The sequence below is a fragment of the Ahaetulla prasina genome, chromosome 1 (genome assembly GCF_028640845.1).
Source record: "Ahaetulla prasina isolate Xishuangbanna chromosome 1, ASM2864084v1, whole genome shotgun sequence".
NCBI classification, from domain to species: domain Eukaryota; kingdom Metazoa; phylum Chordata; class Lepidosauria; order Squamata; family Colubridae; genus Ahaetulla; species Ahaetulla prasina.
The window spans coordinates 24,678,575-24,702,544 of record NC_080539.1 but is presented as its reverse complement, the minus strand read 5'-3'; the positions used below and the strand labels follow the sequence as shown (position 1 = coordinate 24,702,544).

The 23,970-nt window shown below is 42.8% G+C and overlaps 1 protein-coding gene across 2 annotated transcripts in view; it reads right to left on the bottom strand.

Annotated features, from left to right (window-relative positions):
* The window catches only part of RFFL (ring finger and FYVE like domain containing E3 ubiquitin protein ligase), a 79,830-nt gene that overhangs the window by 30,687 nt on the left and 25,173 nt on the right, over nucleotides 1-23,970 (bottom strand). For both annotated transcript variants that reach the window (XM_058164465.1, XM_058164466.1), the window contains exon 2: nucleotides 7,050-7,234. In XM_058164465.1, the coding sequence (XP_058020448.1) occupies nucleotides 7,050-7,229 (180 nt within the window). In that variant the 5' untranslated portion in view covers nucleotides 7,230-7,234. The remainder of the gene's footprint in view (nucleotides 1-7,049; nucleotides 7,235-23,970) is intronic.

The following is a 23,970-nucleotide window of genomic DNA, read 5'->3' as shown; positions in this document are numbered from 1 at the left end:
CTATGAATTTGCGTAGCTCCCCCAATTCCTTTTGGGTCATGGGATAAGCTTTTGGTTTTGGAAGCTTTACCCCCGGAAGGATGTCTATGGCACAGTCAATAGGCCTATGGGGAGGAAGTACGTCTGATGCTTTCTCACTAAAGACTTCTCGCAAGTCCCAGTATTCCTTAGGTATCCTCTCCTCCCCGTCTATCCGTTCGATCATTGCCCCCAACGTATCTTGGAACATGGCCACGGTAGATCCCTCCTTGGGTTCCCCCTTTTCCCCTTTTAATGTTTTTGAGCGGAAACGTAAGACTCCCGTTCTCCAGTTAATATGGGGGTTCCATTTTCGCAACCATGACAGGCCTAGCAACAAGGGTTGGTCCATTCTAGGGCTACTATGAAGTTCAGAATCTCGCGGTGGTCTCCTATTATCATTTCTATGGGTTCTGTTACGAAATGGGCGGGTCCTCCCCCTGCCACAGCCATCCAAATGGGCAAACGCTATGGGCCTACTTAGGGTTCTCAATTTTAGTTCCATTTTTTCTACTAGTTCGGGACTGATCATGCATCTAGTACATCCAGAATCTAGTAGTGCTAGCATTTCCCCCTTATTACCCGAAGAGGGTACATACAGGTTGACTGGAATGTCCAAGGGGCCCCGTGTCCAACTCACCAGAAGGTCTTCATCGGACTCTGACGTGGTTTTGCTGTCATCAGTATCGGTCGACGCTTCGCAATCCTCCTTGATGGGCGTGCCCTTCTTGGCAATGCCCTCCCCCACTTTTGCCGGCTTTCGCGCCTTAGCAGCTGGTTTCACTGGTTCCTTTTCACCACCAGAGGTCGTGCTTGGCACCAACTTCACCCGACAGTCGGCTGCTCGGTGGCCTTCCTTCCCGCATCTGTAGCACGCAGTCGAACGTTGTCTCCCTCCCTCCGGTCTAGGGGCGTCCCTAGAAGGGCCTCCAGGAGAATGGGCCGGGTACGGTCTTCCAGTGTGCTGCCTTCTGCCACGGTCCTTCACTAGTTCGATTTCCATCTCCGCTGCCAGGGTGTACCAGCCGTACAACGTGGTTGGAGAGGCTCGTGCCCGACACAGTTCATAGAGATCTCCATTCAGACCGTTTTTGTAAATATCCACAAGGGTCACCTCCGACCACCCTCTCATCAAGGGAACTAAATCACTGAACTCTTGGCTGTAATCAGCCACCGGTCTCCTCCCTTGCCTGATGGTTTTCATTCGACCTTTGGCCTTCTGCTCTGCCAGGGGGTCCTCAAACCTCCTTCTCAGTGCAGTAATAAAATGCTCGTAGTTTTGCAGTAAGGGGGAGTGGTTGGTATATAGTGACACAAACCATACAGCTGCTCTTCCGGTCAAGTTGTGGGTCACAGCTCTAACTTGTGCCGCCTGTGACCAATAATCTTCCCCCCAGTCTAACATGTGGTCATTCACTATCGCCAGGAACAGTACCAGCTCCTTAGCATTTCCATCAAATTTCTCTGATATGGGGGGAATTTTGGCTTTTCCTTCCCTCGCAGCCTTGCTTGATCAGCAGGTGGCGTGCGACCCCCATCCAATTCAGTTGCCTCTGGGAAGAGGGTTCCCGGCTCTGGGACTTCAGAAATTTCTCCGCCCTGGGAATCTCCTCCAGCTAGCCCCTTTGTATTATCTTCCTCCTCTTCTCCCTCCCACCTGGAGGACCGAATAGAGGATTCATACCTTTGGCGAGCTGCTTGTCTTTCTTTCACTTCACGGAAAAGGCGCAAGGCCGTCTCCAACTGGAGCTGGTCCCTTATCTCTTGCTCCTCCTTCCAATCCGAAAGTCTTTCCTTCCCCTTTTTTTTCCTTTTTGTCACTCCAAAGGGAAGCTCTTCTGTGTCTGGTTTCCAACTTTTCTCTTCCAGCTTTAATTGCTCTATCCACCGAGCTCTGCAATCTTCCAGCTCAGGGTAAAAAGTGTCAACAGAAATTCCTCCAGACGCCTCCCCCGGCTCAGCCGGCAGCTGGCCTTCCATCACATTTTTTCTATCTCCCACCTCGGTATTGCGGTTGCAATCCTGGTTGGTTGACATGCTGGTGAGATCCAACTTAATGTCAGACTGCCTCTGATTATAACTAGGAAAGAAATCACCTTGACTTCATTTGCAATAAAGAAAAGTACTTTTACTAGTTACAGTCTTGATAGCAGCTTAGTAAAGTTGGATCTGAGACAAAATATGGCTAACATATCATATCCCCCCAATTGTCCCTCCTCCTTCAGGAGGTCAGGCTGGTCTGGTCCAATGCCAGCTCCTTCTCGGCCCCTCGTGGTAATCTTCTTCCACAGGTCTCTAGTTGTCAATCATCTTAGGAATGCAGTTTCTGTTGGAAAAGCCTGTGCTCTAACACTCAGCCGTTAATCACCCCTCCCACACTGTTATGTCAGCCGACACTCTTAATAGGCCCCTTTCCCTTACCCTGTATGGTGCTATGATACATCTCATTTCCTTAACTGTTTTATAATACAGAAATAAACATTTCACATTCTATCTACTGATATAAATTGTACAAAAGTATACGAAAATTGGAGTGGAGGCTGACAGTCAACTTATTGCCCCCACAACAATCTGGGTCCTCATTTTACCTACCTTATAAAGGATGGAAGGCTGAGTCAAGCTTGGACCTAGTGGGACTAGAACCTGCAGTAATTGCAGGCAGCTGTGTTTTAATAACAGGCTTCTTACAGCCTGAGCCACACCGCGGCCCTATACACATGTTTATTCCCCTTGTGTGTATTGGAACAAAACAAAAAAAGGCAGGAAAAAAAGCAAATTGGACATAATGTCACACAAAACTCCAAAAATGGGCTGGACAAAATTAGTGGCACCCTTTCAAAATTGTGGATAAATAAGATTGTTTCAAGCATGTGATGCTCCTTTAAATTCACCTGGGGCAAGTAACAGGTGTGGGCAATATAAAAATCACACCTGAAAGCAGATAAAAAGGAAAGAAGTTCACTTAGTCTTTGCATTGTGTGTCTGTGTGTGCCACACTAAGCATGGACAACAGAAAGAGGAGAAGAGAACTGTCTGAGACTTGAGAACCAAAATTGTGGAAAAATATCAACAATCTCAAGGCTACAAGTCCATCTCCAGAGATCTATATTTGCCTTTGTCCACAGTGTACAACATTATCAAAAAGTTTGCAACCCATGGCACTGTAGCTAATCTCCCTGGGCGTGGACGGAAGAGAAAAATTGATGAAAGATTGCAACGCAGGATAGTCTGGATGGTGAATAAGCAGCCCCAAACAAGTTCCAAAGAAATTCAAGCTGTCCTGCAGGCTCAGGGAGCATCAATGTCAGTGCGAACTATCCGTCGACATGTAAATGAAATGAAACGCTACGGCAGGAGACCCAGGAGGACCCCACTGCTGACACAGAGACATAAAAAAGCAAGACTACAGTTTGCCAAAATGTACTTGAGTAAGCCTAAATCCTTCTGGGAAAACGTCTTGTGGACAGATGAGATCAAGATAGAGCTTTTTGGTAAAGCACATCATTCTACTGTTTACCAAAAACGGAATGAGGCCTACAAAGAAAAGAACACAGTACCTACAGTGAAATATAGTGGACGTTCAATGATGTTTTGGGGTTGTTTTGCTGCCTCTGGCACTGGGTGCCTTGACTGTGTGCCGAAGAGGTTGTAAAAAAAATGCTTTTAAAAGGTTCTGGCGATCAGGCAACTCAGCTAGGATCATCAGAACCTTTAAAAGCATTTTTTTCTCTGGCGATCCCAGCTGAGTTGCCTGATTATCACAGGCTTTTAAAAGCATTTTTTTACAACCTCTTCAGCCGAAGAGATTGTAGAAAAAATGCTTTTAAAAGTAAAAAAAAAGTTGGCCGCACCCACCCCGTCACATTACCCCCCATCAAGCCACACCCAAAGAACCAGTAGTAGCACATTTTACATTTCACCCCTGGTAAAGGGGCCCCAAGACAAAACGTTTGAGAACGACTGCTGCTGTAGGTCTAACCTCACAACAGCAACAGGGGAGCCCTCGTGCTTTCTCTTCTCAGACACAAAGTTAGTTTGTCTCAGTTGTAGCTCAGCTCAGACTCGGCTCATATCATGAGATGGACAGCAAATAAATTTAATAGCCAGTATGACCAAACGTTCATTACAGCTTGGAAGAGAGGGTGCATAAATAGATAGAATGTGGGGTTTGCAGAATTTATCTGGGTTTGGTTCCCTTTGGAAGAAGATCACAATACATCTTGTTTGGGTTTTGAAATAGCAGCGCTTATTTACTGTGATATACGCCTCTATTGTAATATAGATTAACACTGACCCATCAAGAGGGAATAGGCAACCTAAGAGCCCTCTATGTTGTTTGCATTTCCATTTTTATCCACACTGCCTGTTTTCTTAGAGATAAAGTAAGATGAAAGCTGTAATCTAAAACTTTAGCAGCTGCCTGCCCATCCCTGCAATATCACAGGGAATTCAGTAACATACATCGCATCTTACTTTTGTTCCAATTGGAATCAGTAACTCTTTCATCAGGGGAAAGGCTGATTTAGTTCCACATAACCTCTTCCCAAAACTTTGCACTCTTCAGAGAAATTAGGACTGCAACTCTAATCCTTGGAGGAAAGGTGGAAGAATTCTGGGAACGGCAGTCTCAGTAAATCCAGAAGGTGCTGAAATGGGGTTGATATAAAATCTCAACTGGTTGGCTATACCACTGACAGCAGTTCATCCCAAATGATTTTTACACGAAGCAACTAATTAAGAATCCAATCATGGACTCTCTCTCCAGTCCTTCTTACTACATGGCATTCTACACAGAGATGGGTTTCAGCAGGTTCTGACCAGTTCTGGCGAACTGGTAGCGGAAATTTTAAGTAGTTCAGAGAACCAGTAGTAAAAATTCTAACTGGCCCCACCCCCATCTATTCTCTGCTTCCCAAGGCCCAGCTGATCGGGAGGAAATGGGGATTTTGCAGTAACCTTCCCCTGGACTGGGGAGGGAATGGAGATTTTACAGTATCCTTCCCCTGCCACGCCCACCAAGCCACGCCCACAGAACCGGTAGTAAAAAAAATTTGAAACCCATCACTGATACTACAGATATCAATAAAGGAGAATATTTGTACTCAGGGTTGAAGTGAGGGGTCCTTGGTGCTCTCTGAGCTTGGCTGTTTTCTTGCAGACGTTTCATTACCCATACTAGGTAACATCATCAGTGCTAGGTAATGAAGTGTCTACAAGAAAACAGCCAAGCTCAGAGAGCACCAAGGATCCCTCATTCTGCAGATACTCTGAAATTCAGCATTGTTTTCAAGTAGAGAAAAAAATAAATCTGCAGGATCATCTTGAACTGAATGTGCTGGAATCTGTTTGGAATCCAATATGTAATGATTGCATTCCCTAGTTTTGTCTCTAATTTTGAAGCTGGGCACTTGGCAGCATGGTCTTAAAAGTAATTCCCTCTAAAACCTTTTCTATTTTAGAGCTGTATGGCTATTTTTTTAGTTGAGGTATTTTGAAATCATATGGAACAGTTGAAACTTGTTCTATATGTCTGAGGCGGTATATCTAGAACACACTTTTTTTTTTTTGCTTTAATTTTTTCCTAGAGCAGGATAAAAGGAGGGTCTGTGAACTTGGACTAGAATTCCAAGGTATTAGTATATTAATTAGTATATCTCAGGAACTTTTTCTAAACCCAAAGCTTTCTCTTCTGGCATTATGAAAACTGCCACACCTTATAAACAGAGTAGGAGCACCTAATCTTGGGATTTCAGACCAGCATGTCAAGCCTCAAAAACACTTACAAAGTTGCCACCGGTTTAATTATTACTGTGACAGGAGGGAAAGTTATTAAACATGTGAAAGGTGGAAGGAAAGAGAAGAAGAGGATGAGCAGCAAGAAAGTGGATGGACTCAGTTAAGTGATGAGGAGTACAGCATTGGGAGACTTGAAATAACAGGTTATGGAGAAGATCTATCTATGTGGTCGTTAGGAGTCAAAAATGAATGATCAGTCAATCAAATTATTAGCAATATTTAATTTAGCGTTCAATATAAATTAAGTCAAATTTAGTCTTCCCTCTGGCCTGCCTACGCTACTCAGTGGCTAAGCATGGCTATTGGTCTGAAAAGGGTGGTCCGTCCCTGAAAAGTGCATGAAGTCGATTTAGGTATTAGGAAGAATTTCCTGGAAGTCTTCAAACAGAAGCTAGGTAGGCATCTGCCCAAAATATTTTGGAGATCTGCCCTGGGCAGGATCTTGGACTATATGTTCTCTGCTGTGTTTTTCAACTCTAGGATTTTATGCTTTTAACTTCCATGAAACTACACATACCAACATTAAAGCAACAATAGGAATTGTGTCTTCTATCCCTGTGAACTATTCCCATCAGTGCCAATCAGCATGACCAACTCAGATTACAATTTGGGAGTCCCAAATCCAGGGGTGGGCTACTGGAGGTTCACAAGAACCTCTAGCTAAGATTCTGTGCAGTTTGGAGAACCCCCAAATCCCACTATTGGCTGGCCCTGCCCACTCCACCCCGCCCCTCCCAGGAGTCCCCACGTGGCCTGTTTTGGATGCAACTAAGTGCAGGGCGTGCACAGAGGCTCAGGGAAGGAGAAAAACGGGCCTACTGGAAGTAGAGGCCCTCCAGAGGAGGCTGTTTTCACCCTCCTGGAGGCTCGAGGAAAGTCTCCAGAGCCCAGGGATGGCAAAACCACCCTCCCCCTACCGTGCAGGAGGCCAACTAGGCCACACCCACCATGACCATGCCCACCCAGCAACCGGGCAGAGAACCCTTTGCTAAAATTTTTGAAGCTCACCCGTGCCCAAATCTCTGATTTAAATTTAATCTTTAAATCTTATGAGATGCAGCTCAAACATTTCTTTAAAAAGAAGCCCCTGACGTTTCTACTTTGCAGCTTGATCTGTTCCACCCTCCCGATGTAAGGGTTTTAAATCATAGGAGTGCTGAGTGCTACATACACTAAAATAAGGCTAAAAAGAGCCCTCCGTACAATAACTAGTCCCGAAGGATCTCATCACTCACCTTAAGGAAGGAGCTGCCGAAAGGCACCCCGCAGGCTTTGCAACTCTGCTCTGAAGTTGTGGGAGATGGGAAGGAGCTGTAGCCAGCATTGGAGTATGCTCGGGTTCCTGACTGCGGGCAGTGCGGCATGTCTTCAGGCTGTCCATTCAGGCAAAACCAGTTGCAACATGCAGCCCACATGATAGCTGTGAATTTTTCACATGAAAGTCAGTCAACAGGATGAAAGAAGCCAGTTTTCTTGCCTTGAAATAAGACCTTAGAAAGCAAAAAGCTAGAACAGGGGTCCCCAACCTTGGCAACTTTAAGACTTGTGGACTTCAACTCCCAGAATCTGGGAGTTGAAGTCCACAAGTCTTAAAGTTGCCAAGGTTGAGACCTGCCTTAGATCAGGGGTGTCAAACTGGCGGCCAGATGCTTCACATGCAGGCCATGCCCACTCCACTCCACAAAAGGGAAAAAGGTCACAAAACATCAAGTGACGGCAAAGAAAGCAAGAAGCTAGACCAGGGGTCTCCAACCTTGGCAATTTTAAGACTTGTGGACTTCAACTCCCAGCTGGCTGAGGAACTCTGGGAGTTAAAGTCCACAAGTTTTGAAGTTGCCAAGGTTGGAGACCCCTGAGCTAGACAACCAAGGCACAGAATATTTTTTTCTGGGATTTAAAGAGTCCAATTCTCCTTTTACAAAGGTGAATCTGGTAAATGATCTCATTTTACAGCATGACAAAAATGGATCAGACTCATTAGGAGCAAAGAGGTACTACACCTCCTTATTATCATACAGACACACACACAAGGGATCTAAAGCTCAGCTGTTCTCAAGTAATGGGGGAATATACGGGAAATATATCTGGGGGAATATATTTTTCTCAGTTAAAATGTATTTGTTTTAAATCCCAAAACAAAACAATCAAAACGTGCGCCTTCTAAAGTAATTTCATTTGAGATTGTTGTGGCATTTTATAAGGCTTCTAAAGGGCCAATCTGTACACCCTCATCTACTTACACAGTTAATTCTCTTATAAAAAACACTTTTCCAACCAATAAAAAAATACCCTTTAATAAAAGGAAAGTGGAATAATTTCAGCCATCTCTTTCTTTTTTATAGTCATTTTATTAACAACCAACTTCATCACAAGTACAAACAATTTTAGTAAGATATCACTTTCCCTTAAAATACAACTACGATCTTCTTCCCATATCCCATCTCTTATCTATAAACAAAACCTTAAAACTTCATCATGGAAATTCAGAAGGATTCTAAATTTGGAATTAATTATAAGAATCCTCCCCATGGGAAAATGCTGATGTTTTGAATTCTTTTAAATAACATGATAAGACTTATTACTAGAGGGAACCAGAAAGAACTAAGGATTATAATTGAAAAAGATGAATAGTTAAATTTATTAATACAGAATGGAGCAAAATATTTACAAGTTGGGTGTATTGAATGATATGGGCACAGAAGTTAATTTTAATAATGTCTGGCTTTATAGACAGACTATAATTAGAAGTTATGGAAAAGGAACAACTTTTACTGGACAAGACTAAGACTGATCTGAAAATGGATTTAAACATAACTACAATAACAAAATGGAATAGAAAAGGGGCAAACAAATAACAAATCAAAAGACTGACCCGAATAACTTTCTTATATAGGATTGATAAGAGAATTTTTAAAGGTTTGAAGAATTTTATGAGAATGAAGGAAAAAAATGAAAAGAAATTCTAGGACTTTATTTGAAGAGATTAAAAATCAAGATTTCTAAATGTAAAATAAATATATAGTTTAATTGATGAAGGTTAAAATAGATACATTACTCTGATAACCCTTAATGGACTTTTCCTGATCAGGCTTTTTTGTTATTGTTGTTGTTGTGTTGGAAGAAATATCCTTCAGGGTTCAGTTCCAAGTGGGGAAAAAAGACACTGTTTGGAAAGATGGTTATAATGGTGGACAGGATTACATGCCTTAATGTTGGGTGAAGAAAGAAAAAGGGCCGAGATGCTGAGAGTGCCCTGGTTTTATGTCCTCTGTTGGGCCCCACCTTAGTTTCCTGTTCCTGCGCAAGAAATGTATCCCATTGGCTGTCATACTCCCAGGGGCGGTGGGAGGGTCTTAGCTAACTTTGTAGGTTTGCTGGGTGATGTAATCTTCTCAGGTGCCATGTGGTGAGTTTCTGTTGCTAGATGGGTCCTATTATGTCCTGGCCTTTTGTGTTGCAGATGAGCTGGCTCAGGCCTTAATGGCCCATTGATAAAGGTGGGGGCGGCTGAGTTTCTGTCTCCCTTTTTGGGGCAATATTCTGCCCTTTTAATATTTCCTAAAATATCTTATTTTCCTAAGAAAGCGATGGGTGCTAACTTCCTACAGTTAAATAAAATTTACCTACTGAAATCAAACCAACCAGAGGAAAAATATATTTTTTTTATTTATATTTATATTTTTCATTTATATGCAGCTGAAGGCAGCTGCATTATCCTAGGGAAAGATGAGTTTCCCAATTTTTTAAAAGTTGTGCACAGAAGAAACAGCCATAGCACTCCTGTGCTCCAAAATATTTTTTCCAAATATAAACAAAACCAATGTGTGGTCAGTATCCAAATGCTGTTTTTTGGAAGCAAGGACAATGCAAATCTCATAAATTAGTAAAGGATCAGAGTCTGAGCTACAAATTCACAAGTCCCTTGTTCAAGTCTCCCCAAACCTATCAATTCATCAGACTGGCTACAAATCTGAGCTAATTGGAAATACAGATAATCCTCGACTTACAACAGTTCCTTTAGTGACCATTCGAAGTTACAATGGGATTGAAAGAAGTGATTTATGACCTTTTTTGTCACTTATGACGCTGCAGCATCCCCATGGTCACATGATCGAAATTCAGATTCTTGGCAACTGATTCATATTTATGACGGTTGCAGTGTCCCAGGGTCACGTAATCTCACCCTTTGCAACCTTCTGACAAGCAAAGGGAAACCAGATTCACTTAACAACCGTGTTACTAACTTAACAACTGCAGTGGTTCACTTAACAACTGTGGCAAGAAAGGTCATAAAATGGGGTAAAACTCATTTAACAAGTGTCTTGCTTAGCAACAGAAATTTTGGGCTCAATCGTCATAAATCGAGGACTATACTAGCCTGTCTCATATAACAATACTATGATAATATTGCCAACTTTTCATAAGAGGGTTGCACCTGTGTGATATTTTTAAAACTATAGTTGTCAGGGTTCCAAGTAACACCCCCAATGAAAGAAGACTCCGAGGCTAGAAGTTCCTCAAAGTTTCATTTTATTAGAGATGTCATATCGGCACATCTGGGAAAACCCGAATCTAAAAGCTTCCAGGTTTCCCCACCCAAACAAAAGTCCAAATCCCATCACATGGTCCACACATGGTCCAATCATTGCACCATCTCAACTGGAGATGCCTCCCAGTCACGCCACTCCAGGTGCAGGGCCGAATATCCTTGACTCTCAAAGAAAGGAATGTATTATGGCTAAATATCTCCACCGCTCTATGCAAACCGCCCCCCCCCCATTTCCCCCAGCACTAAGTGTGGCAGCCCTGAAGATCCAAAGATAAAGATGGTCTCCTGGGCTGACAATAGTCCAGTTGTCTACTTCACAAGTCACCTAAGATTTGAGCGTACTTCTCTCTTTTAAGTCAAAGAAGGCTAGGATATCTCAATTTTGCTCATAGGTTTACCTGCCTTCCCCTCCTATCCCATTTCGTGCTGTCCCTTTAAACCAGTGGTTCTCAACCTTTATAGTGCTGCGACCCCTTTAATACAATTCCCCACGATGTGGCGACCCCCAACTGTATCGCAGCGATCTCAGCGCGCCTCAGCAGCCGCAGAAAGGGGAAAAAAGCAGCAAACTGTTTTTTTGAATTGATTGCGCCTGAAGCCGTATTGGCTAGCGATCTGAACTGCTTGTGATTGCCTTGAGGACAGAGGCATTAAAGCAGAGACTCCTCCCCTATTAAGTTTATCGCATCTGAAGCCAGATTAGGCTAGCGATTGGGAGTGATTGCAGCTGGCTTGAGAGGGGGACATCAGAGCAAAGATTTCTCTCTTTTTTAATTCATCGCGCCTGAAGCCGAATTCGGCTAGCGATTTGAAGAGCCTGCAGCTGGCTTGTGGAGTCAACCATTGGAGCGCGATTCTTCGACTTGCAAGTATACTTCCCATATTTCCGATGGTCTTAGGCGACCCCTGGCAAATCGTCATTCGACCCCCAATGGGGTCGCAACCCACAGGTTGAGAACCGCTGCTTTAAACAGAGTTTCAATAGAATTCTGTCACTGGATTATTGGCCAAACACTGCCTATGAAGAACAGCTGCCAAGCAATAATAATAATAATAATAATAATAATAATAATAATAATAATAATAATAATAATAATAATAATAATAATAATAATAATAATAATAATATTTTAATTTTTATACCGCCCTTCTCCCGAAGGACTCAGGGCGGTGAACAGCCAAGTAAAACAATACAATATATTACAATAAAAACTATTTAAAAAACTTATTCCATATGGCCTAAATTTAAATGTAAAATACATAATATAAAAATAAACCCCATTTAAAAACGAATTAAAACCCCCTATTAAGCCAGTCCTGCTTGGAAGAATAGGTACGTCTTCAGCTCGCGGCGAAAAGTCTGGAGGTCAGGAAGTTGTCGAAGTCCTGGGGGAAGCTCGTTCCAGAGGGTAGGTGCCCCCACCAAGAAGGCTCTCCCCCTGGGGGTCGCCAGCCGACACTGTTTGGCTGACAGCACCCTGAGGAGACCCTCTCTATGGGAGCGTACCGGTCGGTGAGAGGCATGTGGTAGCAGAAGGCGGTCCCGAAGATATCCTGGTCAATATGGCAATAACAAAGCAATAGTTGCTTCCTTAGGTTTCCTGGTGCTAATACAACAGCAATATCACGCCTGCTCCATGCACCCCACAATGAGTTTAGAAACAATTCCAAATGCAAGAAAATGGCATTGAAGTAAAGGTAGTCTTCAAGTTACGACTGGCCACTTAGCGACCATTCAACATTATGACCTGCCTGAGAAAGTAGAAGACCCAGATCCAAAGTTCCAAGGTCGTCCGTCCCCACCCACCATGGTTATGTGATCATATATTGGGTGCTCAGCAACATGGTCACATTTACAGTCTTCTGCAGCATCCCATGGTCACGTTTCTTACTTGCACACTTATTCCTAATTTTTGCCAAAACTGCGCCTCAGTGAACAATGGGTCTGCTTAACAATCACTGCAAAAAAGTTGTAAAATTGAATAGACCACAGGGCCAACCTGTTTTATGAACATTACGACTTGCAATTGTAATGGCAAGCTCTTATATGATTGTAATTCAAGGACTCATAACTTTGAGTAGGTCTCATAGCTTTGTAGATAAAATCTCTTTGATTGCATCACCCATAATTGGCATAAAATAAATAAATTTAAATCACTCTCAATAAGACTTTGATGACAGAAATATACCCAATCCCTTTGTATTGTAGGAATTTAGCACCCACCCCCCTCCTAGAAGAATGAAATATTTTAGAAAATATTTAAAAAGGCAGAATATATTTCCCTGGATGAGAAATGGAGAAACATGTTTTAAAGACAAAGGAGCTCCCTGCAACTTCCTGACTCCACCCCACCTTTGTCAATGGGCCATTAAAAGCCTCAGCTAAGCTCACTCATTCTCCCCACCTTTGTCAATGGGCAATTAAGGCTTCAGCCAAGCTCACTCAATCCCCCCCACCTTTGTCAATGACCATCTTTTGCAACACAATAGAACAGAAACTCACCACATGGCAAGGCTCAGGCAAGCTTGAGAGACAACCTACAAGGCTAGCTAAGACCCCCACCCCCTGGGAGTCTGACAGCCAATCAGGATACTCTTCCTGTGCCCCAGAAAGTTCAAAGCTCAGAAAAAGCATAAAGCCAGGGAGCACACAGGATCTCGCCCCTTTTTCTGTTCAGGATCTCAAGCCATGTGATCCTGGTCACCATTAAACCATCTTTCCAAGCAGTCTCCATGTTTCCAGTGTCTTTGTCCCCACTTGGAACTGAACCCAGATGGATATTTCTTCCAACAGTATAACAGCAACAAGCAGCTTTGGAAGGAGGCCAACATCAGCAGCTATTATATTTCGGACCTAAGTTCTTGCACCCATTGACATACTCTCTGCATTTACATCAAAGACAAAAGACAAGAGCAAAGAGAAATTTTGCAATCTAGATATAAATTGTGGAAATATTAAGAGGGCGTAATAAGTAAACTGCCCAGTAAAATTATGGTAGTAGCAACTACTATCAACTAGAATTCTAGCCTATTATTTCCTAAACCCTCAAATGTTCTGGCTTTTTGACAATTATTGTTACGATAAAGATTTCATAGTGACATGATGCCAAAGCATCAGGAAGAAAGAAGTGAAAGTTAAGACAGCTGTTGCTACATTTAATTAAGGAAGTAATTGCAATAGGGAAAAACTATATGAAAGGTCAGATGAGTCATCTCACAATGCATACATATGACTAGCAGCAAAAATTGCCAGGGAATTTCTAAAAGCCTGGAACTCTGACAAATCAGCCTGCAATAGACACATAAACATTAACCATCTACAGAATATGCAAAAGAGATAATCCACCAGCCCAACAAATAACAAAAAGGCTCCAGCACTTCTCCACTGATAATCAGCACCCAGATCAGCATAGATTAAATTCAAGGTTAACTTCAGACCAACAATCAAGTAAACAATCAAGAAACTGCCAAAGATCCATCAGTAACAGCCCAACCAAAGAATCTCTAAGACCATCCCCTCCTACAGGCACAGACAAAACACCAGAATATAAACTGACATCTCAGCACTCTTTACTAGCATTGATGATGTTGCCTAATTAGGGTAATGAAACGTTTGCAAGAAAACAAGCAAGCTCACAAATTTTTTTGTGAGGGGTCAGTTTTACTCAGAAGCCAGTTCAGAAGCCCCAAAAGGTCCACTTGACTTACTTCAGTTAAATTCTGGTTATTCTATAATTAAACCAGACAGCCCCTCACTCAAGGAAAGGAATAGCTCCTTCCAAGTGTAGGAAGTTAGCACCCATCCCTCTCCTAGAAGAATGAAATATTTTAGAAAATATTAAAAAAGGCAGAATATTATATTTCCCTGGATGAGAAATGGAGAAACATGTTTTAAAGACAAAGCAGCTCTCTGCAACTTCTTGCCTCCCCCCACCCACCTTTGTCAATGGGCCAGAGACAGAAACTCATTCTTCCCACCTTTGTCAATGGGACCATCATCTGCAACACAATAGGACCCATCTAGCAACAAAAACTCACCACATGACACCTGGGAAGATTATATCAGCCAGCAAGGCTAGTTAAGACCCCCACCCCCTGAGAGTCTGACAACCAATCAGGACACTCTTCCTGTGCCCCGGGAAGTTCAAGCTTAGAGAGAGCATAAAGCCAGGGCACGCACAGCACCTCGCCCTTTTCTATTCAGGAACTCAAGCCATGTGAACCTGACCACCATTAAACCATTTTTCCAAGCAGTCTCCATGTTTCCAGTGTCTTTTTCCTTACTTGGAACTGAACCCAGATGGACATTTTCTTCCAACAATTTGGCCCCGCAGATGGGACTCCAAGCTAACCTAACCAATGGACCTGGCCCAGGTAAGCCTCCCTTGCTAGCAGCAGACCCACTGAGTCTGTGGGTAAGTTTTCCTGGACCTTGGCCATGTGGAACTAGGTTTTAAAGGGGTTTTGAGTGTTGAGCTCAAAGGCTGGTTGGAAAGAAGATGAGTACCTCTAAATTTTAATTTTAAATCATGGAAAACCATGGGAAATATGTGTATGCCTGCATATGTGTGAGTGAGAGGGCCCTTCTCCCAATCACAGCTGGATCTTGCTTCCTCTGTGCATTTCTTAACCACAGAAAGACCAACAGTCTGGAGAAATCTAACTGTAAATACAACTGTCAAATCCAATGGGAAACAAGGCACGACGCGTCTGGTCCTTGCAAGGACCGAGTCGAAAAGCTTGAGCACAGCGATAGGAGGCGTGGCTCGTTAAGCTTTGCAGACTCGGTCCTACGGCAAGCCAGAGGATTTCTCCCAATCCTGACTGCCGTTTCCCCCGACATTGAGAATAGTCTGATTCCGCCTCTTTGAGCAACCTTTAGCCTCTGCCTACTGCTAGGTTAGAGAAAGCAAGAGGGGGAAGCCAAACGTGGAACTTTGTATTTATTAGGAACGGAAACCGAGCAAAAGAAAAGTGAGCGTGAAGGGGACAATTAAAAGAGTAGAGATTACTAGTGTATTTTAGAGAAAGCAAAGCAGGAAGTAGAGTAAGGAGAAGGTGCTCGTACCTGCTGGAGGGGCAGTAGGTCCTCTGGGATCACCTTTTTGATCCAAAACGGAGCTCCCTTAACACGAAGGGGCCCATACTTCGACAGAAGGGAGTCAAAGTCCTTCCCAGAACCATTTTTCTGAAAACCGTAGGAGGGACCACCCAGCTAAGCCAAAGTGAGCCTTACATTCCAAGGATCATGGGAAGCGGTAGCTCAAGGAAATCCCCTACGAGACATTCTTGGCGCCTGGGCACCGCTGATCTGGAGTGCATAACCAGGTTCACCAACTCCCCAGGGATGGGTTTGGATTGCTCAAAGCAAAACACAAAATCCATACAAAACTCTTAAGCAGCTATCAAAACACAGGAAAGATGGTATTCTACTGAGAAAACGGGAAGTTGTAGATAACTGGCAGTAATGCGGATTTTATGTGTTTAAATTCAATATCAACAAACTAATATATTTTGAGTTACTTCAGTTTTTGTCTACTAAGTGAAATGAAAATTGTTTCACTTCCTTTTATTCATGAGCATTTGTTGTATGCAGCTGGAATTTGATCAAAACAATCTTTTGTATTCTAATTAGTGACACAAAGCGGAAGGTAGAGTCTAAATAAGAAATTAACAGGGAAAACCTGTTTTTTAATTGGGCAAGGAAAAAAACCTAGTGGTTGAATTTAAGCTACTATAAAATGCTGCTTTAGCTCTACCCTGTGTATCATTATCATAGCTTTCAAATGGTAGAAAATGTCATTTTTCAGAATGCAAATTGTACTATGATTTAAAATGTTACATTTGTCCTGGCAGGAATCTTTTTAAAGCTAAAATGATGTCTAATGTGAGATACTGTACCCACTAGTGACGTGAATATATGTATGTCCACTTCATAGGCAACTTTTACCAGTCCTTATAGGCAGCTTGTGAGGTAGACCAATGTTAAATCCATATGGTGCAGTGTTTCAGATTTTGGTGGGGAAGAGGTTAACCCCAATTTTCACATAGTGACCTAACTGTATTCCCTGGCATCATATTGTTTGGCTTGTCAGAATAAACATTTAGTTTGGTAGAAGCTCATGAATTCATTAATGCAGATTAAAAAGCAGGAAGTTGTCCTGTTTCTGTTGAATGTAGGTACTGTATTGTAGTTGAATGTTAGACAGAATAAGACCAAAAACAGTATCACTATCATTCATAAAGACAAATTGTCTGGGTACATACACTGCTGAAGCCAAAATATGATTTGTTTGGTTTGGTTTTAATAGGTTAGGAACTGTGATTTATTTCATAAACTATTGTTATACAAGCCATAGCTTGGAAACATGCAAGGCCAGTTATATATTCCCTCTCTATAAAAAGGTAAAGGTTTTGGTAACATGGGAGAAAATCTGGGTTAGAAATGTTAAGTTTACACAAGCACAGAATCTAAGGGAAAATTTTTATAAGATGTTTTATAGATGGCACTTAGATCCCAAAAAATTATCATGTATGTATCCTGATATCCAAGCGAAATGTTGGAGATGTGACTGTGATGACACTACATATTTTCATATTTGGTGGACTTGCAAGAAAATTAAGGCCTTTTGGATAAGAATTTGGTGGATTATTCAAAATGTCCTGAAGAAGAAGATAAAGTTCCTGCAATTTTTCCTTTTGGAAATTATAACGGATTGTACAGTGACTGAGATTAAATTGATTTTGAACTTAATAACAGCAGCAAGGCTGTTGATTGGACAACATTGGAAGAAAAATACCTACAATAGAAGAATGGATATTGAAAGTTACTAACTTGGCTGAGATGGCTAAAATCTCAGCCTTTTTGAAAGACAATACGCAGGAAAGATATTTAATTGAATGGAAAAAATGGATTGATTATTTAAAAAATGGATTGATTATTTACAAAACATATCAGATTAAGAGATATCAGATTGCCTTTGAATAATTAGGATGTATTTTATATAATGGGGGGGTTAGGAAATGAAAAGACTTGGATGAGGTTAATTGGATTAGAAGGGAAAATTTTATTCTATGTTTGGTTTATGTATAACAATACCTTGTGATTGACCGGGAAGCCGGAAGGGAAGGGGGGAAAAGGGGGAAAATGTTTTTGTTCGTTAAAACTTTTTCAATTAAAAAAAAAAGGTAAAGGTTTCCCTCGCACATACGTGCTAGTCGTTCCGGATTCTAGGGAGCGGTGCTCATCTCCATTTCAAAGCCGAAGAGCCAGCACTGTCATCTCCGTGGTCATTTGGCCGGCATGACTCAATGCCAAAGGCGCACGGAACGCTGTTACCTTCGCACCAAAGGTGGTCCCTATTTTTCAACTTGCATTTTTTTATGTGCTTTCGAACTGCTAGGTTGGCAGAAGCTGGGACAAGTAACGGGAGCTCACCCGTTATGCGGCACTAGGGATTCGAACAGCTGAACTGCCGACCTTTCGATCGACAAGCTCAGCGTCTTACCCACTACACATCCCTCTAAATACAGAAAGAACTTGGCAAATCCCAACAAGCTAAACAAGTTGGGATTAAGTGAGCATACAGATGAGATCACTAGGAAATCCTAGAGTTGCAGTCCTAATTCAAATTTTAAAAAATATGCACAAAAAGATAGTAGCAAGTGTCTCTCATATTGCTACCACCTGAACTCAATGGAAAGGAGTCTTTTTTCTACTAAGGAGACCCACCCAATAAAACACACAGAATCCTATCAAGAGATCATATACAAGTCACAAAAATAAACATTGGAGCTAAAAACTCACTTCAGAGCCATTTGAGCCGCTGAAATCGAGCATCCTAAGGTTTCTCACCCTCAAAGTGACCTTCTTAGTGGCCATCACTTCAGCCAGACAAATATCCGAACTGGTGGCCCTCTCCATAAGAGACGACCTTTGCATATTCCACCCAAACAGGGTGGTCCTGCGGTTGGATCCCTCCTTCCTCCCCAAGGTGAATTTGTCGTTCCACAGGATGCAATTAATTTTGCTGGACTTCTGCCCAAGCCCAACGCACACACTGACAAAGAAATGGCACACCTTGGACAGGAGGAGGGCCCTCCATATCTACATGAGAACTGCCTCGATTAGAAGGACAGAAACCTTGTATCATTCCAACCATCCACGCTGAGTAACAGGGTGACACCATCAACCATAGGTTGATGGCTTAGGGCATGTATCACCAAGACTTACGAGAACCAAGCCCTACCGCCACCCAAGCGAATGAAGCCCATTCAACCAGAAGTGCAGCCATGACGGCGACATGGAATACACAAGCCTCTATCAAGGAAATATGTAGGGCAGAAACTTGGTCCTCTCCCTCTCCATTCATAAGACACTACAAGGACATCTTCACCTCGGCAGAAGCAGCCTTCGGCAGGAGGGTGCTCCAAAGGTGCATATGGAAGGGGGGGGGAGGACTCAGGACTGAACTGCTACCCTCCCTTAGGACTGCTGGCTTTGGTATGTCCCATGCCTTGGATTCTCTGACCAGCACAATGCTGAAGGGGCACTGGTCTTACCTGATACACTTGTTCTCATTGTGCTGGGAAGAGATTCCAACCCCACCTTAGTGACCGTATAGTCTTGAGTCCAGGAATGAACAGAATCAGTACCGAAGAAGAGTTGAGAAACCCATGCCTATGCCTTGGATTCTCTGACCAGCACAGTGGAGAAAAGCAATACTTAACACCTGTGAGGTTCCATAGGAAGCAAGGCTACCATGTAACTGCTACAAGGAGAAAGGCATGTCCATCATCTATTGTCCAGCAAAGTCCAGCCTCTAATACTCTTCCTAATGTATAGAAAGATTCACATACGCAAGGGGGCCATAATTGGACAGCACAGATTTTGTAGTCCACACAAGTCATAAAATAATGCCAATCTTGACACCAGGTACTCAAAAGAAGGGGCATGTCTGATTTTAAAAAATATAAAGGCAGACCTTCTTTTTGTGAGAGAAGGTGACTTTTTTAAATTTTTTAAATTTTTTTAGAACAAACCACATACAGCATTTTTTTTTGAACAAAACATCAATCAGGTACATAGTCAACCCCAATTCCATTTCCCACCACCCTCAATGTATATTTTATCCAATATATTTCCCCTACCCTCTTTAAATTTCATTATTTGCATACCATTAACATAAAATTCTTTCTACCCCTCTACCCTGAATTTAACTCTTAAATCAAATCTAGTCCCCCCCACTCTTTGCCCCCTTTCACATCTCTACCTTCTACTATCAAAAAAAAAGGGAAAAAAACCATAACAAAAAATAAAAAACAAGGTAATACAACTAGCATTCCTTATTTCAAAAAATCTCTCATATATTTAATTCTCATCTTAGTATTAAAAGAAAGAGAAAAAGAAATCTCTTATGTATTTAATTCTCACCTCCTTAGTATTTCAATCTCAATCTGTGTTAATTCCTTTCTTGTTACATTTTAAAATTTCTTGCTTTAAAATCTTATATTCTTGTATTTCAATAATTTCTACTCATACAGTTCATTAAACATAAAGATAATTATTCTTAATTTTATCAATGAAGAAAGAACAGTAACAAAAAAGAAAAAACAAAATAGTGTCAGCTGACATTTCAAGAAATCTCTCATTCATTTAATTCTCACTCTTTAATATTTCAAAAAAATTTCTTATATATTTAGTTCTCATCTCTTTAATATTTCAACCTTGTTTAAAGTTATCTATTCAGGGGTCGATTCTCTCGCCTCTCCTGTTCAACATCTATATGAAGCCGTTGGGTGAGGTCATCAGTGGTTTCGGGGTGAGTTACCATCTGTACGCTGATGATACGCAGCTGTACTTTTCCACCCCGGACCACCCCAGCGAAGCTGTCGAAGTGCTGTCCCGGTGTTTGGAGGCTGTACGGGTCTGGATGGGGAGAAACAGACTCAAGCTCAATCCCTCCAAGACAGAGTGGCTGTGGATGCCGGCACCCCGGTACAGCCAGCTGCAGCCGCAGCTGGCTGTCGGGGGCGAGTTATTGGCCCCAACGGAAAGGGTGCGCAACTTGGGCGTCCTCCTGGATGGGCGGCTGTCGTTTGACGATCACTTGGCGGCCGTCTCCAGGAGGGCTTTTTACCAAGTACGCTTGGTTCGCCAGTTGCGCCCCTTCCTTGACCGGGATGCCTTATGCACGGTCACTCACGCTCTTGTCACTTCCCGTTTGGATTATTGCAATGCTCTCTACATGGGGCTGCCCTTGAAGTGCACCCGGAGGCTGCAGCTAGTCCAGAATGCAGCTGCGCGGGTAATAGTGGGAGCAACTCGTTGCTCCCATATAACACCGATCCTGCGCGGCTTGCACTGGCTTCCTGTGGTCTTTCGGGTGCGCTTTAAGGTTTTAGTTACCACCTTCAAAGCGCTCCATGGCTTAGGGCCCGGGTACTTACGGGACCGCCTGCTGTTACCTCATGCCTCCCACCGACCCGTACGCTCACACAGAGAGGGTCTTCTCAGGGTGCCGTCCACCAAACAATGTCGGCTGGTGGCCCCCAGGAAGGGCCTTCTCTGTGGGAGCTCACGCCTGAACGAACTTCCCCCTGGATTGCGTCAATTGCCTGATCTTCGGACCTTTCGCCGTGAGCAGAAAACGCATTTATTTATTCAAGCGGGACTGGCTTAATATTTTTAATATTTTTAATATTTTTAATATTTTTAATATTTTTAATATTTTTAATATTTTTAATATTTTTAAATTTTAAATCTTTTATTTGGCCTTTTTCTAATATGCTCGGTTTTAAATTGTTGTTTTAATTGTATATTTCTTATGTTTTTATCTTTTGGCTGTACACCGCCCTGAGTCCTTCGGGAGAAGGGCGGTATAAAAATTTAATAAATAATAATAAATAATAATAATAATATTCTTAATAAGCAAAAACCAAAGTGAAAAGGAGCCAAAATTTCTCTTATTACAAAAAGTTTCATATTTATGCTTATTTTATTTTATTTATTTATTTATTTAATCATATTTATATACCGCCCTATCTCCCGAAGGACTCAGGGCGGTTTACAGGCACTTAAAAAACACATAAACACATAAATACAATATAAAAACAATTAAAAAACTTATTCTATAAGCCCGTTATTAAAATATAAAAAATAAAACCCAATTAAAACCCATAAATTTAAAATCTAGCTCAGTCCTGCACAATTAAATAGGTATGTTTTAAGCCCGGGGCGGAGGGGCCGAAGGCCGGGAAGCTGACGAAGTCCGGGGGGGTAGTTCGTTCCAGAGGGTGGGAGCCCCCACAGAGAAGGCCCTTCCCCTGGGCGTCGCCAGACGACATTGCCTCGCTGACGGCACCCTGAGGAGACCCTCTCTATGAGAGCGCACGGGTCGGTGAGAGGTATTCGGTAGCAGTAGGCGGTCCCGTAAATAACCCGGCCCAATGCCATGGAGCGCTTTAAAGGTGGTCACCAAAACCTTGAAGCGCACCGGAAGGCCACAGGTAGCCAGTGCAGTCTGCGCAGGATGGGTGTCATGCGGAGCCACGAGGCTCCATCTATCACCAGCGCAGCCGCATTCTGGACTAACTGTAGCCTCGGATGCCCTTCAAGGGAGCCCCATGTAGAGAGCATTGCAGTAATCCAGGCGAGGCGTCACGAGTGCGTGGTGACCGTGCATAGGGCATCCCGGTCCAGAAAGGCGCAACTGGCGTACCAGGCGAACCTGGTAGAACGCTCTCCTGGAGCGGCCGTCAAATGATCTTCTAGAGACAGCCGTTCATCCAGGAGGACGCCTAAGTTGCGGACCCTCTCCATCGGGGCCACTGACTCGCCACCGATGGTCAGCCGCGGATTTAGCTGACTGTGCGGGATGCGGCATCCACAGCCACTCTGTCTTGGCGGGATTGAGCTTGAGCCTGTTTCTCCCCATCCAGACCCGTCGGCCTCCAGACACGGGACAGCACTTGATAACCGTTGGGGTGGTCCGGTGTAGAAAAGTACAGCTGGGTGTCATCCGCATACAGCTGGTACTTCACACGAAACCACTGATGATCTCACCCAGCGGCTTCATGTAGATGTTAAACAGTAGGCGAGAGGATCGACCCTGCGGCACCCACAAGTGAGGCGCCTCGGGGCCGACCTCTGCCCCCTGTCAACACCGACTGCGACGGTCAGAGAGATAGGAGGAGAACCACCGATAAACGGTGCCTCCCACTCCCAAACCCTCCAACCGGCGCAGCAGGATACCATGGTCGATGGTATCGAAAGCCGCTGAGAGGTCTAATAGGACCAGGGCAGAGGAACAACCACTATCCCTGGCCCTCCAGAGATCATCCACCAACGCGACCAAAGCCGTCTCCGTGCTGTAACCGGGCCGGAAACCGGACTGGAACGGGTCTAGATAGACAGTTTCATCCAGGCTTATATATTCTCTTAGAAGTATTAATCTCAGATCATTACAGTTTAATTGTATACACTTAATAATTCCTTATTTTCTTAAATTATCTATTAACTCTCCTTTCCTCTTCCCCCCACCCTTCTTATATCACTCCTATAGCCTCTGTATATTCTTTTAAGTATACGGTTCAACATCATAAATTCTTTATTCGCTGATACTTCAAGAAGCAGCTCTTATTCTTTTTTTTCTTATTATTCCAGCCATATAGTTGTTTCTTGTGTTCTTTGCTTAAAAGTCGTTTGTGTATTTCTCTTATTATCAGTTGTTCTCTGCCTTGTTCTTTGAAGTTGTAAGTCTTATTCATTTAAAGGTCAAACAGCTTGTTGATAAAAGCCTCCTTTAAAATTCTCACAGTTTCTTGTCTTAGCCATATAGACTTCAATGATGACCAAATGCTTGTTAGTTACACTTCCACCTTTAGATGTCACTCTTTAGTCCACAGTTGCAGTTCATAGTTAACAACATAGTTAATATTTTGTTTCTTTTGGATAGAGCCACGCCTCAATTGTTTCAATTTTTCCCCCCTTTTTAACCAATTTAAAAGAACAATTTCAATTTAATATCTTGATTAATCCAAATCTGTAAAAAATAGAGGAGCTCAGAGGTACTCCCTTTAAGTCCCATTTTAAATCCACCTTGATTTTCTTTCTTGTTTATAGTCCTTAATCAATTATTAAAAACTTCCAAGATTGTCCAACATTCCATTTTTAATTAAAGGTTCTACTATTTGAAGGCTCTAGATTTCGTTTCCAAGCCAAGTTCTTGTCAGGTTTTAGGTATTGTTTCCATTTCTTCCTTCCTTCCAATTGCGATACAATCTTTTTCAATTTAGCCGCTGTTCCTAATTTTTTTAAAGATCTTGTTGCAGAAATCATTTAAGTGCCTCTCGTGAGTTGGTGTTCACTCACCCGAATTTAATGTCCAGTCCAGTTCACCGCTTCAACCTCCTGCACGCTTTTGAGTGACCGTCCTGACTTTGGCAGCTTGTCATGGCTGCAGTCCACCTCGCTGGGTCGAGGGAAAAAAGCCGGAGCTGCAGGGAATTTGCAACTTCCCTGTTCGCTCCAGCGGCTCCCTCTTTCTTCGCTGCCCCTGCAGGGCAGCTATGGTCCAATCAGGACCCCCATATCGAGGGGATTTTCG